The sequence below is a fragment of the Carlito syrichta genome, unplaced genomic scaffold (assembly GCF_000164805.1).
Source record: "Carlito syrichta isolate Samal-C Ts95f unplaced genomic scaffold, Tarsius_syrichta-2.0.1 Scaffold305634, whole genome shotgun sequence".
Lineage (NCBI taxonomy): Eukaryota > Metazoa > Chordata > Mammalia > Primates > Tarsiidae > Carlito > Carlito syrichta.
Window position 1 is genome coordinate 485,814 of NW_007249730.1, and position 19,336 is coordinate 505,149.

Here is a 19,336-nt window from a genome sequence, read left to right on the forward strand (position 1 = left end):
AAAAAAATACCTTGGCATCCATCAATAAAAGTGAAAGATCTTTACAATGAGAACAACAAAATATTGTTCAAAGAAATCAAGAGTGACTTACAAAAATAGAAGAATATCCCATGCTCACGGATTTGAAGAGTCAATATTGTAAGATGTGCATCCTACCCAAGGTAATCTACAGATTTAATGCAATACAAACAGACCCCTATCAAAGAAGAGACAATACAGAAATTCATATGGAAGCAAAAAAGAGTCCAAATAGATAAGGGAATTCTCAGCAAAAACAACAACAACAGCAACAACAATGTTGGAGGCATCTCTCAAGTGGTCAGAAGCTGGAATTAAGATAAATTCTGGCATAATTCAATTAGAAAAATGGAGAGAAATTTGTTATACAAAAGGGCTAAACTCAAGTGACTAGAAATATTCCTTCAGAATTGCACATGAACCTCAAATTTTAGTACAAGGTTAAAGTAATCAAGGAAGCATGGTTCTGGTATAAAAATAGAAATATAGACCAGTAGAATAACAGATAATCTGGACATAAACTACAAACCTTCTACCAACTCATCTTCAACAAAGCCAACAAAACTAATTTTGGAGAAAAGAAACCATATTTAGCAAATGGTGCTGCAAAAATTGGTTAACCACATGCAGAAGAATGAGGCTGGACCCCTATCTATCACCATATACAAAAATTAGCTCAAAATGGATCAAGTACTTAAATGTGAAATTCCAAACTATAAGAATCTTAGAAGAAAACTTAGGCTATACCCTACTGGACATCAGAGTAGACAATGAATTCATTGCCAATTCCTCAAAAGTAAATGCAACAAAAGCCAAGATTGACAGGTGGGAACTTATCAGGTTAGCAAGTTTTTGCACAGCAAAAGAAATCACCAAGATATTAAAGAGACAATCCACAAAATGGGAAAATACATTTGCAAGCTAGCTATCTGTCAAAGACCTCAGATCCAAGATCTACAGATAACTCAAATGCATTGATGAAAAAATAAATAAATACATAAAGTGGGCAAAGGACATAAACAGGCACTTCTCAGAGGAAGACATCCAAGCAGCCAACAAACATCTGAAAAAATACTCAACTTCACTAATCATCAGAAAATGTACATCAAAACTACAAAGAGATATCAACTTATACTGGTCTGGATGACTATCATCAAAAAGTTAAAAAACAGCAGGTGCTGACAAGATTGAGCAGAAAAGGGAACACTTCTACACCATTGGTGGAATGTAAGCTATTTCAATCTTTTTGGAAAGTAGTGTGTCATTTTCTCATAGAACTAAAAGTTGACCTACCATACGATCCAGCAATACCACTTCTAGGAATAGACCCAGAAAAACATAAATCACTCTGCCAAATAAACACTTGCACACATACGTTCACTGTAGCACTATTCACAACAGCAAAAACATGGAACTGACCTAGATGTCCATCAGAGGTGGACTAGATTTAGAAAATGTGGTACATACACATGATGGACTACTACAGAGCCATAAAGAACAAAATCATGCCCTTTGCAGCAACATGGATCCAGCTGAAAACCATTATTCTAAGACAGAAAAAAAAAACAAAACCCTGAATACCACATCTTTTCACTTTTCACTTATAATTGGACCCTAAACATTGGACACACAAGCACAAAGGCAGGAACAACTGATGCTGGGTTCTACTAGTGAGGGAAGGGAAGGAGGAAGGACAGAAAAGGGTCACACAACTACCCACTGGGTACCGTGTCCACAGCCAGGGATAGATAGGGCTTGCTAGCAGCTCAAACTTCACTTCACACAATTTACTTATGGAGCAAATTCTCACATGTACCCCCAAACTCTAAAATAACAATAAAAATTAAAAGACCCTGGTCAATGTCAAAGTATTAAATTTTTGGTATTTGGGGGGATTTTTTAATTCCTGAAATCATCAAGCAGCAATTAAAAATAAAACCCTCTAGAGAAATAATCTAGGGCAATCTTTTTTTCTCCAGAAATAACAATTCCCAAAGATCTGCTGGGCCACATTAAACGGACAATATTGACTTCAGATTCAGCAAGCAATCATTACTTCCAGTGTAGAGTGTCATAGCTGTCACCTCATTTCTTGATGACAGTGAAATCTTTAAACATGAGTCAATGAATGTATCAGCAAATCACAACTAAAAAATTACAATTTTCTAAAAACACAGAGGATGCACTCTAAGCAGTCATATTCCCAATTGAAGAAGTAGCTAGTCTTTTCTTCAAATGTGGCCTTCTCAAGTGGTCAGAAGCTGGAATTAAGATAAATTCTGGCATAATTCAATTAGAAAAATGGAGAGAAATTTGTTATACAAAAGGGCTAAACTCAAGTGACTAGAAATATTCCTTCAGAATTGCACATAAATCTTCAAAATTTCTCAGTAATTAAACTGTTATGTATAGTTAACTATTCCTTCCATACTTTCACAGTTTTGTTAGTAATTTAATACTTTTAATTTCTTAAAAAGATTGTTAAAATAATTGATTGTCCTATTCAAAATATGAAATAGAGCTTCTCTGGCCAAAGTGCTAAATATCTAAAATGATAGTCTATGTATTATAGAATTGTATAACACTTTTGCTAAAATTCTTTGTGAAATAATTATCTACACATAATTTCAGAAATAGCATTTGAGGTATCAGATACATTTTTAGGCTAAAAAAATTTACTTACCCTGCAACAGTTTAATTCTTCTGCTGTAAGTATGATTGTACCACATTTCTTCCCTGGAATTCCTCTAAAACAACAAAATATATTTACATACATTAATATTTTATATTAATATTATATAATACAAATTAATATCATATAGTATGCATATTTTTATATAATCAAATAGAACACACTGATAATAAGTAGACTCTTCCCTAACAAAATATGTTCCCAGTCTAAACCTTTAGTTTCTTTCATATATCTAACTGCCCAATGAATCTAAACTTTTTATATCACTTTATTATACATATCAAGCCTCTGCCCAAGACTCTTCAGTATCTCCATATTGTCTACCATATATATGACATAATAGTCATAAATAATAACTATGTTTCAATAAACAACAGGCTATATGCATGACAATGGCCCCATAGGATTATAATGAGACTGAAAAATTCCTATTGGTTAGTAATATAACACTGTGGCATGACATATTACTCATGTATTTGTGGTGAAACTGATACAAAAAATCCTACAGTGCTGCCAGTCATGTAAAGTACAGCCCCTACAATTATGTACAGTCCATAATATATGATAATGGTAATAAATAACTGTGTTACTGGTTTACGTTTTTGCTATGCTATATTTGTTATTGTTACTTCAGAATATATTTATTTTCCTTATGAAAAAATAAAAAGCTAACTGTAGCAAAGACTCAGATAGGTCCTTCAGGAGGTATTCCAGAAGAAGGTATTGTTATCATAAGAGATAGCAGCTTCAAAAGTGTAATTGTCCCTGAAGACTTTCCAGTGGGACAAGACCTTGAGGAAGGAGACAGTAATATTAATGATCCTGACCTTGTGTAGACCTAGGCTAACCTGTGTGTTTGTGCCTTGGTTTTTACCAAAAGTTCTAAAAAAGCAAAAATAAAAATAGAAAAAAGTTTATATAATAAGGAAGAAAGAAAATATTTTTGTACCACTGTACAATGTGTTTGTGTTTTAAGCTCAATGTTATTACAAAAGGGTAAAAAAGTTAAAAAATTAAAATGCTTATAAATTTTAAAAGTTACAGTAAGCTAAGAATTATGTATTATTGAAGAAAACTTTTTAATATACTTAGTGTAGCCTGTGTACAGTGTTTAAAAAGTCTACAGTAGTGTATAGCAATGTCCTAAGCCTTCCCATTAACTCACTTCTACTCACTCAGTGACTCAGAACAAATTCCAGTCTTGCAAGCTTTATTCATGGTAAGTGTTCTATAAAAGAGTACTATTTTTATACCTTATTTTTACTGCACCTTTTCTATGTTTAGATATGCAAGAACCATTGCATTATAATTACCTACAGTAATATAGGTACAATACAGTATAAAAGGTTTCACCATGTAGCCTAGGTATGTAATAGGTTATCCTATCTAAGTTTGTGTAAGTATACTCTATGAAGTCTGCACGATGACAATATCACCTAATTATACATTTCTCAGACATATCATCATCATTAAGGATCAGATAAACATTCACTTGAGGAGCCTAAAAAGTAAATCCCTTCCTTAAAACTTGATAATGAATTAAACACAAAAAGTGTTTCCTAATAATTCAGGTCTTAACTAGGCTTCCTGTCTTGGTAATATTTGAGTAATTACCATAACTTCAAACCAAGAATCAAGTTTAAGTCACATGATCATGAGTGCCTAGAAAATGGAAATCCTTTTGGAAGAGTTTCAAAAAATCTCACATTAAAAGTTCAAAAGTACACATGAGGCTTATTTTAAAATATCAGTTGTATACGCGCGCGCGCACACACACACACACACACACTAACAATGAACAATCTGAAAGGGAAATTAAGAAAACCATTTAATTTACAATAGCATCAAAGAGAATATAATTCTTAGAAATAAACCTAAGCAAGAGATGACTTGGCTACACTTTTACAGTTAAAATTATAAACTATTGTTGAAAGAAATTAAAGAAGGCACAAATGTTGAGCCATCTTACATTCATGGGATGAAAGACTTAATACTGCTAAGATGTCCATAATACCCAAAGTGAGTTGTAGGTTTAATGTGATCCCTACCAAAAGGTCAGTGTCATTTTTTGTAGAAATATCATCCTATAATTCACATAGAATTTCAAGAGACCACAAATATTCAAAACAATTTTGAAAAAGTAGAATAAAATTAGAGGGCTCACACTTCCAGATTTCAAAACATATTATGAAAGCTACAGTAATAATGCACTTCTGTGTGTATATCAAAAATAATTGAAAGCAGAATCTTGAAGGGATATTTGCACACCCATGTTCATAGAAGCACTATTCACAATATCTAAGATGTGAAGCAGCCCAAATGTCCACTAACAGATGAATGAATAAGCCAAATGTGGTATATACATACAATGAAAAATTATACAGTCTTAAAAAGGACAGAAATCCTATTATATTCTACAACATAAATGAGTCCTGGAAACAGTATGCTATGCAAAATAAGTCAGTCAAAAAAAGGCAAATACTATATAATTCCACATATACAATGTATCTAAAGTAATTAAATTTATAAAAAGAGAACATAGAATGGTGATTACCAGTAATTAGGAGGAAGAGAAAAAGAATAGTTGTTTACTAGGTATAGAGTTTCAGTTTTCCAACTGAAAAAATTCTAGAGATCTACTTCTCAGCAATGTGAATATGCTTAGTGCTACTAAACTGTATATTTAAAATGGCAAAGATAAATAGATAGATAGATGATAGATAATGCAACATGAGAAATTGAGGTTATTGTGAGAATACAAAATTGTGTAATATTTTAAAATCTTGAACTTCAAAGCAAAAGACAAAAAATACAATTTTTATAAAATAATGTGATTTCAGGGTATCAAAAATTTTAACAAGTCATAAAAGTACAAATGATAAAAGAAGACATTACAAATTTGACATTTGAATTAAGAATTCCTATTCATCAAAGCACATGATACCAAAAAAGAAAATAACAGGAAAAATGGGCAAAGTTACAAACAGAAATTTTACAGAAAATGATAAATAAACATGCAATAAATATATAGAAAGATGTTCAATCACACTGGTAACCAGGAAAATACTAATTAAAATATATATTACACTGACAAAAATTTAAAAGTCTAAAAATGTCAAGTTTTGACAAAAAATAGAAACAAGTGACATTCATTCACAGTGCTGTGAAAGGTAAACTGAGTATGACCATTTGGAAAACAATTAGGTAATTTTCAATAAATGTCAAGCTGCTTGTATTAGTTTACTATAACTGCCATAATAAAGTACCTCAAATTTAGCAGCTAAAATAATGTCCATTAATTGCCTCATAATTATGAAGTCAGAAGTTTAGTGGGCACAGGTGAGAATTCTGCTGAGGGGTCCACAAGGATAAAATCAAAGTGTCAGTCATCTTGAATTTTTATCTGGATGATCTGAGAGAAAATCTGCTCTCAAGAATCAGAGCATTCAGATAGGTAGTAGACACAATTTACTTTCTTCCCATAGTTTCCATGTGACCCCCATATCTTTAGGTTAGCAATAAGTAAGTTGAGTCTTTCTCACTCTTCAAGTCTCTGTCTTCCTCTTGCATTGCACCTCTTCTTCCTTTAAGGGCTCACAAAATTATACTGGGTCTACCTATACAATCTAGGATAATTTTCCTGTATCAAGTTCAGCTAATTAGTATGATGAGTAATTTTAATTACACCTACAAAGTTTCTTTTGCCATGTAATATAATATAACCACAGGTGTGACATCAGAGGGTGAGGTTCATGGAAGCAGAGTCTTACCTATTGTAATCGAAACTCTGGGGGTCATGACCAATGGTCCTCTCATATAAAAATACATACATCCCTCCCTCAGGTCCCTGAAGAGCTTATCCCATTATAACGTCAACTCAGTTCACAAATCCTGTCCAAAACTTATCAGCTCAACTATTCCAAGTATCATAATCTAAATCAGGTGCAGTTGAGGCTTTGGATGTAGACTATCATGGGGCATAGCTCCTCCCATCAGGAACCTGTTTCTCTAAAGAAACAAATTACTTGCGCTCAATATATGATGTTAGACATAGGATAATAACACTTATAAACATTCCAGTTCAAACAGGGAGTGAAGAGATGGTAATATGGGATCATCAGTCCACAAACAATTTTGAAATCTATTTGAGCAAACGTATTAGATTTTTTGTGATTCACAAGTCCACCAACTGGGTGATTTTTTTCTTATTCATGAAAGGTAGTAAGAGATAACAACTGAGTAATTTTAATAGCCTGTTTCTTGCCAGTAGAATTTGCAAGGTCTGACAACTTACTTTCATGTGTACTCTTTCAGTCCAAGATGGCAGTATTTCTGCTGGCATAAAATTCTCAAAGTATGTGGGACTTCTGAATATCTCATTGAAACTGACTCCACTAGGCAATAGTTTCCTCCACAAAGCATTCTCAGATAATCTCATCTCTATTTTTGCCTTTTGGTGAGCTAACTGAGGGTTATTTCAGTATGTAAGTCTAGGATGCCATATATTTAGTTTCTTCGAAGAGTCTTTTTGTGTGATTTTTAGATTTCCCTGCAGTTGTAATGGGAGTAGTAGAGTGGCATTTGCATTCTTCTTTCTGGAGTACATTTTCCTGACATTGAACACTTTTATTTGATAGTCTTTTGCCATTTGGGTAGGCTGAGGGTTTCCCAACTCATCAAGTCTTTTCAGAGCAATCTAGGTTTTCTCAAACATGTTCTTCAACATTATCCTATCTTGCACTCACCCCTTGATTCAAAAGCTATTTCCAAAGTTTTAGGTATTTGTTATAGCAGCACCCCATTTCCAGTTGTCAGAATATATATTGGTTTTCTACTTCAAGTTACCATTAATTTAATGTGTTAAAACAACACTCATTCATTATCGGATAGTTCTGTAGGTTGAAATTTCAGCAGGTTCACCTAGGTATTCTGCTTAGGGTTCCACAAGGCTGAAGTTAAAGTGTCAACTGGTCTGTGTTCTTCTCCAGTAGGCCTGGGAGATAATTAACTTCCAAGTTCATTCAGATTGTTGTCAGAATTCATCCCTTTTCATGATTTTTATGTGACTCCCCAAGCCAGTAGAGACAGCTTATGTTCTTCTCATGCTTTCAATCTCTTGAACTTCCCCATCTACAGCATCTCTGACTTCTTCTGCCATTCTCTTCTGTTGTAAAGGGCTCATGTGATTATATTGAGCCTACCTAACTAATTCAGGATAAAACTCCCATCTTGAGCTCAACTGATAAATTCTCAATACAAAAATTTACTAACTTGACATATGATTTGAACCAGTCTTGATTACAGCAACAAATTCACAGATTAAAGGGGATGGGGAAGGAGACAAGGCTGTAATAAGGGCTAGTTCTTAACTGGATAAAACATAAATCAATACCTTTTCCATGCCAAACCAATCTATTTCAATTGGGGCAAGAACAACTCAAAAAAATACTCTAGATTAATTCTCAAAAAAATAATATTAATGTAATTAATTATCAAAATACCCAGAGGTACAATTATGTACTTATGTAACATCGCACTATACTTTGGTAACATCTAAATAATTACTATATGAGAGTCTGGTTTATACTTGAATTGGGCAGGGAAAATGAGAGCTTAGAAGGGAAAGAAGTCATACAGATAGTTGACTAAAACTGACTTGTGCAGAGAAATGCAAAAAAGATGAAAAAATTTATTTGTTATTCATCAACATTAATGATTTATTTTTTTTTTGAGTTGGAGTTCCACTCCATCATCCAGACTGGAGTGCAGTGGTCGCTTCCAGCCACCGTAGCCTCGACCTGCTGGGCTCCGGTGATCCTTCCACCTCAGCCTTCCAAGTAACTGGAACTACAGGCATACGCTACCACGCCCGGCTAATTTTTGATTTATTGTAGAGATGAGGTCTCGCCAAGTTGCCCAGGTGGGTCTCAAACCCATGGGCTCAGGCAATCCACTCACCTCAGCCTTTCAAAGTGTGGGATTACAGGCTGAGCCATCAAGCCTGGCCAACATTAATGATTTTAACCTAGGAAGTAAACCTGAGATGAAACTATGTTTTTCCTTGCATATGGACACTTCTTTAATCCCAAAATGAATTATTTATATGATCTTATATTTGGATCTTGTACTAATACATGAAATTTGACTGGTTGGCATCTTGACTGTAAAACATTAATAAAAACAAAACTTTATATTTTGCATTTATTTGTAGATCTAATAGTAAAAAGAATTGCAAAACAAGCAGAATATGATTAATTTGCTTATTTGTGCAACATATATTTATTGAATTATCTACTTATATGAAAGGCATGACAATTATCATTTTCTACGTTCAATAATATAATCATTTTGAAAAGATGAATTGAGTGATTACACTTTTATAGACGTAATGTTAGGTAGTGAGGACATACATAAAGTTGAAAGCATACAGTCCCTAGCCTCAAAAAGCTCAGTGGAAAGAAAAACAAATAAATACACAGTAAAGATGCAGTAACTGATGCTGATACTGAAACAGAAACAATAAAAGATGATGAGCACTATAACAGAAATAAGTTGTAAGTGATAGAAGACCACCAAGAATGGGACAAAATTCCTAGTCTGGCAGAGATATGGGAAATTTGGCCCAGGTAACAAAACTCAGTCTACTAAAAGGCGAGTACAAACAAACAAGATATAGGTACAGAAATACTGTTATGGTTCAAAGGCATCCTCTCCAAAATTCAAGATATAATTCATTGAGAATTGTATCTTCAATGCAACACTAGTGGGAGGCATAGCCTTTAAAAAGTTGCATGCAGCCTATTTATGTAGGTAATCTTCACCTGTATCCACACCTCTAAAATAAATAAAAACAATACAGTTTGCCTTAAATAGGTTAATGGTTTTTAAAAAATGGTGTTTAGGTCATGAGTGAATCAATGTCACTATTAAAAAGGGTCTGTGGAAGTGGGTTCTTTCTTGTCTGCTCTTCTGTCATGTGAGGCCACAGAGTTTGCCCCTCGCTTACGCTCTTGCCTTATTCCATGTGAAGATGTAGCCAGAAAACCCTTTTCAGGTGCTAGTGCCTTGGACTTGGACTTTGCAGCCTCCAGAACTGTGAAAGAATAAATTGCTGTTCTTTATAATTTACCCAGCACTCTATTACAGTAGCATGAAACAGACTAAGACAAGTACCCTCCAGTTAAAGGTAACAGATACATTGTTGTAAGAATATGGCCCATTGGAGAAAATATAATATAAGTAGTTGAGAGCATAGTGTTTTTTTGGAAATAGTAGAGCACACTGCAGGGTCACAAGTGCTATTGTAAAGAATTGAGATTATTTTTCCTCAAAAGATAGAGAGGAAAATTAGAAGAATTAAGACAAGGGATGGAGGCTGGATTTTATATCTGATTCCAGAAAAATCTGCAGAGAGGACTGATGCAAACTGATACATAAACCTCAAGGCCATTTGAAAGAGTCACATAATTATCAAAGTAAGAAGTGTTGTGCAATGGTGGTGGAGGTAGCAATGGACAAGGAAGTCTAAAAAAGGTGGTTATTAATTGGTAAGAGAAGGAGCGAGCAAGAAAGAGCAGAATATGACTCCTAGCTGTCTTAGAAAACTACCTAGTGATGTGATCACAGGAGAAGAGTAGAGCAGGAGGAGTTTCGATAGTATAGGTGATAAATTCACTTTTGGAGTATAATCAGTCTGATATTTCTTTGGGACATCTATGTTAAGCAGGTAGTTATGCCAAGGAGAGCACTGATTGCATAAAGTGACAGTTGAAATTAGGGACATGTAAGATATCATTCAGGACAACACACGTGTAGGCTGTAGATTAAAGCTTTGTTGATCCACAGTCACATTTGAGACTCTATTAAAAGCTAAAGAGATTATTTTCAGTAGAAAAATGTCACGCAGAATTTTGAATTAAATTTCTAGTCATTCTTAGGCCCATAAAGGAGAATGAAAAGACCAACCAGGGAGCCAGAAGGAAAACAAGGAGAGATGGTGTCATGAAAGAAAAGTGGAGGAAATTTGAGGATGAAGTGACTAAGAGTACCAAAAGTCACAGAGATGTCAAGCAAAATGAGAATTTCAAATACCCCAAGGATATGACACAAAGGAGTTTCCTGGCTCCAAGTAAACCATTTGAATGGAATCATGAAGGATGGATTGAAGGGGGCATAGTAGTTGAGGAGTAGTTCAAGAAGAGTCTTTGAGTATTATTCACCATGACGGAAAGAATGGAGGGAGAGCAGTAGCAGATTACAAACAGATTAGTAACAGGATAAAAGCAGATTGTGTGTTTGAGGGTTGGCAAGGAAGAAACTGAAGATACAGCCAAGTTCTCTAGAGAGGTCTGGACAGACTGAAATTCAGAGCTCAGATGAATGCAGTGGCTTAGGTGAGAGAAGCATATGCTCAACAAAGCCAGGAGGAAAGGAGGTAAAACACATCTCACCCATAGTCAGAAAAAAACTAAAGAAACTTTAGAGGGTCAGTCCTGATATTCAAAAACCAGTTCTACTACTGAATTCCTTCTTCTCTTGGGTCAGTACAAGGCATTTAATTTATCTCGGTCTCACTCACCTCATCTGGAAAATATGACTAATGAAGCTAGGTTGCAGAAAGACTGAATGATATAACATAGGAAAAGTTCTTGACATAGTCTGATAGAGTGTTAAGTAATAAATACAATAACTCATTTAAATATGATATTATCTTGTCTGAGAGTAAAAGGTGAGGTTGTAAAACTAAAAGGCTAGGAGTGAGTGAGGAGAGGAAAGGGTGTGATGGAAGTATTGAAAAAAGGTTATTTATAGCCTTTTGGAAAAGCCACTGAGCAAAAAAGGAAAATATGTTCAGGAGGATCACAGTCCATTGCAGGTGTACCTGTGTCTAGATGCCAGGACCCAGAGGTGGTACCAGCCTGTTTGGTTCTGTACTAGGCTTCTGCAGTGCTCGCATCACACAAGTGTAGGTGCAGAGGACATAAACAGCTGGGGTTAGCGATGCCATAGAAGGATGGGATCAGGGGAGGAAGAGTGTAAAAAAATGTGACAATAAATTAAATAAAATGCGTGACCAAGGCATTTAAACCAGAAGGAAGTTTAAGAGCAGAGGAGTAATGAATCGTACATCTCATGTGGCTAAATGAAAAAATAAATGTAAATTCAAAATTATTGACACATTCACTGGTGAAATAAAATTGTTTCAATGGGGCCAATGATGAATCTATAGAGATTTCTAAGAGGACGCTACACAAGAAACAAATTATACTATTTTCTGTCAGCTATAATTAGTGTTACTATAGTTTAGAACATAATATCAAATATAAAATGCTATATATTAATAACTATATACAGAATATTCCAGAACTACCTCAGAACACAAAGTGTAGGTTTGCCAAGCATACATTTAGCCATAAGATCTCCAAAGTCCCTTGTTAAGCAAAGAAAAATAAAAGTCATATAAATAGCTCAATAATTTAAAATTATCACTAGTGTTCAAGAAATTTACTTTTAGTATATTAGTTTTCTTCTGATATCTAATTACATAAGAAAATTATGTCATTTTCAAAGGCAAAAATAAAAGACTCATACAAGAAGTTTTTCAAAACTAAGAATTCATTTCATTTGTCTGATGCATTTATCTTTCTATGCAATATACTTTATGTCTAAATTATTAACAAAATGTCATTTGTAAAATTTTAGTAAATCTATTATCACAAATGAAGCATTACGTTCACTGTTAAAATATATAACATGAGACAAAACTGAAATTGCAATTTGTTGTTTAAAATTTAAAACATTGTACTCATCAAGAAATCCATCTGTTATTCTGTAATTCTTAATATTGTAATTAAATTAAGTGGGATCTCTTTTTATAGTTAGAATGTAAATGTTGACATTAAAAGGAGAGCAAGATAGCTATCATGGTACAAAATCATACAGAATATAATCAATGATTTGATAACACAGTTTTTCAGTAAGAAAAGCAAAGTAAACTGCTCATAATCTCTGGAGATCTAAATTTTCTTTAAAAGCAATTATTGAATAGAATAGCAAGATCCTAGCTTTAAAATACCACATATGTAAAAAAAAAAAAAAAAAAAAAGAAAGTTTCAAGAAATTACTATGCTTTGATAAGTTTAGATCTATCTATCTACAGAAAAGTTAGGCTGCTAATATTATATAGCCACACTTTGCATTTGTAATGTAAAAGGTTCACATGTAGCAAGGCTATTCCAAGTCCTAGAAAATAAGAGCAAAGTTCTAACGTGCAGGAGAGACATTTAAAATACTTAACAGAAAAAGAAGAAACATATAAATGTGACTATTATTCTGGAAAATTAAGTTCAATAAACATTTATTGAATTCTCACTATTTACAAAGAACAACGGTTACCTGCAATACAGGGAATGTAATGGCTGCTTTTTAAGTCTTTTCACAATTGTAACATAAAGAAAGGGATGGGGGGAAGGTATTCAGCCTCTTGATTGAACTTTGGAAGGTTGTTCAGATGCTTTGGTCCAACATGCTGTGGAACCCATATTGTTGTGGTACATAGAAAAATTAATAAAAAAAACAACTATGAAATTTCCTTTGTTTTGTTTTGTTTGTTTGTTGTTGTTTCTCTTTTATTTTTAAGTGGACATGCTTAAGAAAGAACAATAGAGAATTTAAAACAAACAAATAAAATAGTATAAAAAAGGGTATAAAGAACCATCCCTATAGTGTTGGGAAAAGCTAATAATTCACAGTTAGCTAAAAATGGTATGTTTATTTTTAAAAACTGAATAAATGCATGCAAATGACTAAAAATGCACATTGGAATGTAGCTGTATTTGGAAATGTCAGTTGAATAAAACTACACTCCATGTTTAGAGTCTTTCATCAGAATTAACTCAATTTGAGAAAGAATTGAAATTCAGTTCATCCATCTTCACAATTAATGGGAGATTCCAATCAATATTGTTATCAAAGCAGATAGTGAGACGCAAAGATTATTGAGATTTTTTTTAATTACTGAAATTTACTTTCAGGGCAGCCTCATGCACTGACTCTACCTGTATCTAAAATGTTAACATGGCCCAATCAAGGCTAAATATTCAAGAACTTTTTAAATAAATGAATTAATTAATACAAACTCTTAACAGTCCCCTTTCCATCACTCAAGGAATATGAGAATGATTCAGGCAGGAACATTTAAGGATAGAAAGCTCCAGAAAGCTCTGTATAATTAGAAACTAGGCAAATCATCCTAAATTATCAAATAATAGAAATGACCAGGAAGGATGAGAACATCGTGCAGTTTTTAATGTTACCACATTGTGAATTAAAACAATGATTTTCTAGATCAGTGCGAGGGAGGATGGGGAGAGTCTGATGTAGTTATTTAATTCTTTCCAAAACTAGATATGAATTTATTTTTTTCAAATATTTCCAATAATCTTCTTATATTTACAAGTGTTGACTCTGTGCTGATAAAGAGTTGAGCACTGTTTATCTCAGAAAAAAGTAGGCCACTGGACTGTGCTTGAGGAAGAGCTCGGTGGGTAACAGCAGGAAGAAACCTCATCCTCAAAGTAACCTAAGTAAAAATGGGTGTCCTCTGGGAGCTCTTCTTGTATCCACAGATTTTTTTTTTTTTTTTTTTTGGTAAATACTTTTGTATTACTAAAATAAGTTGATTAAATTTCTTTCAAAGCTACACATAAATATTTTCATTTGTTGAAGGAAATAGAGTGTTGTGGTCAAGCACATGGACCCTGAAGCCAAACACCCTGTATTTGAATTCTGGTTTCTCCAGAATCCTTGCCTCAGTATCTTCCTCTGATGAATGAGGGTAATAACAATACCTTCCAAGCTCATAATAGTGTTATGAGGGTTACAGAAGTTAATATGTGTTAAGGCAGTAGAATAGCAACTGACATAAGAATTCAATCAAGTTGGCCACTAGTATTATTTAAAACCACAATTCACATCTCCCTTTCTCTTGCTTTGATAACTAAGAATCACTTGACTGTAAGTACAAGAGCAGCACTAATCCCTAAATATTCCTTCCAAATACTCATTTCAACAGTGAGTTAGAACTCATATCAAGATAAGACTGATGTTTATGTTCCAAGGTTAATCCATAAAGGTCTTTTGTCATCTATTAGTTTGCTTAACTATAGAATTAATATTTCTTTTTTTTAATCAATATTTTTTATTATGGTGTTGTGGGGTACAGTTAAGGGTTAGGTATACAAATACGTTTCCCTGTTGATAAGAGGTGTTTCCCCGTCCCCAGACAGATATTTGCTACTGTTAATCCCATCACCCTCTCCCCCCATAGTTTCCCACTACTGTCAGTCATTTTCTTATAGTATTACATTGGATGTTAAATGTCCATTATATGAGTGAGAACATGTGATACTCGGATCTTTGTTTCTGTGAGAGGCCACTCAGTATTATATTTCTATAATCATAGAATTATGCTATACACAAGAGGGAAAAAAAAGAAATAAGGAGCAATTAATTTCACTGTTGAGAAAACTGTAGTCTCTCTGAAAGATTTTCTCTCAATGTGATTTCCATACAAAGGGTAACCATTTAAAAGCTTATCTATATAAACTAGTTTAATTCAAATAAAGCTAATTGAAATTTAAAATGTTATTCAATCTAGAAAGGCTGTATTATTTGATTTATAATTCATCCTCCAAAATAACAATTTCTTATCATTAATTGTCATCCGTTTCCTTCAGTTATGATGTTTCCCCCAGGTTTTCAATCCAACTGAATGAGGTAAGGCAAATACAAACAGAAGTATCTTGCAAATGTTTACACTCTGGGTAAACTATGGCATCTGCAACACAAGGATAGAATGGTCCACCTATTCCTAAATCTTACTGTTCTGTTGTGGCATGCCCAGAAATGGATGATCATCAGAATCCATTTACATTCAGTCACTAATGCAAGAAATCGGAAGGTGAACCTTGAAATCTTCTTCAACTGAGACTATCAACCTATCACCAGTCTTTGTGAAAAAACCTTCAGAACACATTTTTAATCTGCCTATTTTTCCATATCTTCCAGTCCAAATGACAGTCTGTCAACAACACAAAACCATTCTCTACACAGAAGTGACCCAAACTTGTACATTTTCCCATTGTATTTTTATGATAAAATTTAAAATACCAAAAATGGCCTACATATTCTGGGTTAAGTTAGCACTCTAATTTTCATAGGACTTATATCAATATGTAATTATAGTTATTTGTGTGATTATTCATGTAATGAATAAATGGTAAACTGAATGAAGACAGGAATGACTGCATTTTCATTTTATACTTAGTATCTGACAGTTTCTGATCCCCAATGGAGTTCCAACAAATATTAGTTGAATAAATTAAGGCAGGAAGATCCCTTGAACCCAGGAGTTGGAGGTTGCAGTAAGTCACTGCATTCTAGCTTAAATGACTGAGCTAGACCACACACACACACACACACACACACAGACACACACACACACACACACACATGCTCATGCACACACACATGAATTCTAAAATATGTACTACATGCCAATTCGGTCTTCCACAATCTGTTAGTAAATTATTTGATAAAATGATTTTGTCTTTAGTTTCTCTTTCTTTAACTGGGATGCCTAAAGGAGTCACTTGTACACAAATCCCCTAAGAACAAGGTAAATGACACAACCATCAGAATGACCAAGCAATCATTCTGGGATTTGTCTCTGATGATGTCATTAAAGGTTTGTTTGAAGAAAATGCTTTCATTTTACCCATTATCTCTCATGACTGGCCTTATTGGTTATAAACTTCTCTAACCAGAAGAATTCTTCATTTATATAACTTTAGTGTAACTATTGAAATGTCTGGGCAGAGCAGAGAATCATTGGAATTTGCATATGTATAAAGTCTGCTTATTTGGGGTAAACAATTAAATCCCACGAGATCCTTCCCAAGAATGACTTCAGATTCAAAAATGAACTTAAGACAGAGATTCAGCTCAAATTTATCAAATGTCCATTATATGTAAGCATGACAGGCTTGTGCATGATACATAAGGAAATGTACTAAAATTCTCTCTATCCTTAGTCTTTGAATAATGTATAATTTTTTAAATTGGCTCTCCCAACAGTAGATAAATACTTTACTGTAGGTTGATGAACCATTTACCATCTCTCTGAAATGCAATCAGTGGCTTAATTTTTAATGTGTTGAATCATATAAAGATTACTTATATAAATACACATCTGTGTGATCATTGCAAATGAAAGAATATAAGTTATTCTTCATTGACCATGAAATTCAGGTTTATTTTTCACAATTACCTATGAACGTGGGACCAATGCTCTAGAAATTCAGGACATTTCCAACAAAATAATAAAACTATCTTATAAATACTCAGACTAATAAAAACTAGATATCTAACTCACTTCCTAAATTTGATTGTTCAGCTACATATAGCAAATACACAAAATATTTTTAATATTTATATAGAATAAAACTTAACAATTTACACAAATATCAAGTTTGGTTTGGCATTGTCTTTTACCTAAGCTTGTTGAATTTTTAGCTAAATATTTCTCTAAGGAAAATAAAGATAGATGGTAGGAAGGAAGGAATGAAAGAAAGATGGGAGGGAAAGAGGGAGGGACAGTGGGAAGAAGGAAGAAAATTATTAGGTGATTTGATTTAAGAGTTCATTCCTAAAAGATGTTGGCTATTTTAATAATATTATTATTAATAATAGTCACTATTTGAGTATCTATCAAATTCTAGTATTCTACATCACAAATTTATAAAGTATTGCTATTTCTTATAACAATATTCTTTTTTTAATAATCAATATTTTTTATTATGATATTGTGGGGTACAGTTAAGGGTTATGTATACAAATATAATTTGTTCAGCCACCCTTGTTGATAAGAGGTGTCTTCCCGTCCCCAGAAAGATATTTACTACCATTAATCCCATCTCCCTTCCCCTCCCCACCATAGTTTCCCACCACTGTCAGTCATTTTCTTATGGTGATAAGTAGGGGGATTGTGGGGTCATATGGGAGGTCAATATTTAGAACTTTTAGGAATCACCACACTGCTTTCCACAGAGGTTGCACTAGTTTACACTCCCACCAACAGTATAGAAGAGTTCCCTTTTCACCACTCCTCTCGCAACTGTTATTTTTTGAATTATTGACAATTGGCATTCTGACTGGAATTAGGTGGTATCTCAGTGTGGTTTTGATTTGCATCTTCCTGATGATTAGTGAGGTTGAACATTTCTTCATGTGTCTGTTGGCTGCTCGGATACTTCCTTTGAGAAGAGTCTGTTCATATCTTTTGCCCATTTTATAATGGGGTTGTTTGTTTTTTTTCTTTTCATCACGTTTGCGTTCCTTGTAGATCCAAGATGTTAAGCCTTTGTCAGACCTGGAGTTGGCAAATACTTTTTCCCAGTCTGTAGGTTGTCTCCCTGCTCTGTTGATGGTTTCTTTGACTTTGTAGTTTAATGAGGTCCCAATTGTTAGTTTAATGAGGTCCCAATTGTCTATCTTATCTCTTATGGCCAGTGGGTTTCGGGTTTTGTTCAGGAATTGGATGCCAGTTTCCGATTTCCATGAGGGTATGTCCTTCATTTTCTAAGGTTCTTATGGTTTGAGTTTTTACATTTAGGTCTCTGATCCATTTGGAGTTAATTTTTGTGTATGGGGATAGATGGGGTCCTGTTTCAATCTTCTGCATGTGGTCAGCCAGTTTTCCCAGCACCATTTACTGACTAGTTCCTCTCCCCAGTGGTAGGTGGTGGAGACTTTGTAGAAGATGAGTTGGTTGAGAAATTGAGGTTTTGCTTCTGGAATATCAATTCTATTCCATTGGTCTATATGCCTGTTCCTATACCAATACCGATGATTGTAGCTCCATAGGAAAGTTTGAAGTCTGGTAATGAGATACAACCCGCTTTGTTCTTTTTTTTTTGCTGAGGATTGTTCTGGCTATTCTTGGTCGTTTGTGTTTCCATATGAATTTCTGTGTTGTTTTTTCTAGGTCTGAGAAGAATGTTGCTGGTAATTTGGTGGGTATTGCATTAAATCTGTAGGTTGCCTTAGATAGGATGGACATCTTCACAATGTTGGTTCTTCCAATCCATGAGCATGGAATATTTTTCCACTTGTTTGTGTCATCTTTGATTTCTTTGAGCAGTGTTTTGTAGTTTTCATTGTAAAGATTTTTCACATCTCTGATTAGAAAGATGCCAAGGTATTTCAATTTTTTGTGCCTATTGTGAATGGAATTGTGCTTTTTATTTGGGTTTCTGTTTGTTTATTATTGGTGTAAAGAAATACGATTGTCTTTTGCACATTTATTTTATATCCTGAGACTTTGCCAAAGACCTTTATCAGTGTAAGGAGGTTTTTGACAGATTCCCTTGGGTTTTCAAGGTACACAATCATGTCATCTGCAAAAGAAGATAAGTTGACTTCCTCTTTTCCAATTTGAATACCCCTGATTGCCTTCTCTTCTCTGATTGCTCTAGCTAGGACTCCCAATACTATATTGAACAGGAGGGATGAGAGTGAGCATCCTTGTCTTGTTCCAGTTTTCAGGGGAAATGGTTCCAATTTTTG

General features: G+C 34.0%; 1 protein-coding gene across 1 annotated transcript in view; it reads right to left on the reverse strand.

Moving 5' to 3' along the window:
* CPNE8 (copine 8) overlaps positions 1–19,336 on the reverse strand; it is a 208,391-nt gene that overhangs the window by 103,961 nt on the left and 85,094 nt on the right. The window contains exon 7 of the mRNA XM_008061880.2: positions 2,702–2,765. Within this exon, the coding sequence (XP_008060071.1) occupies positions 2,702–2,765 (64 nt within the window). The remainder of the gene's footprint in view (positions 1–2,701; positions 2,766–19,336) is intronic.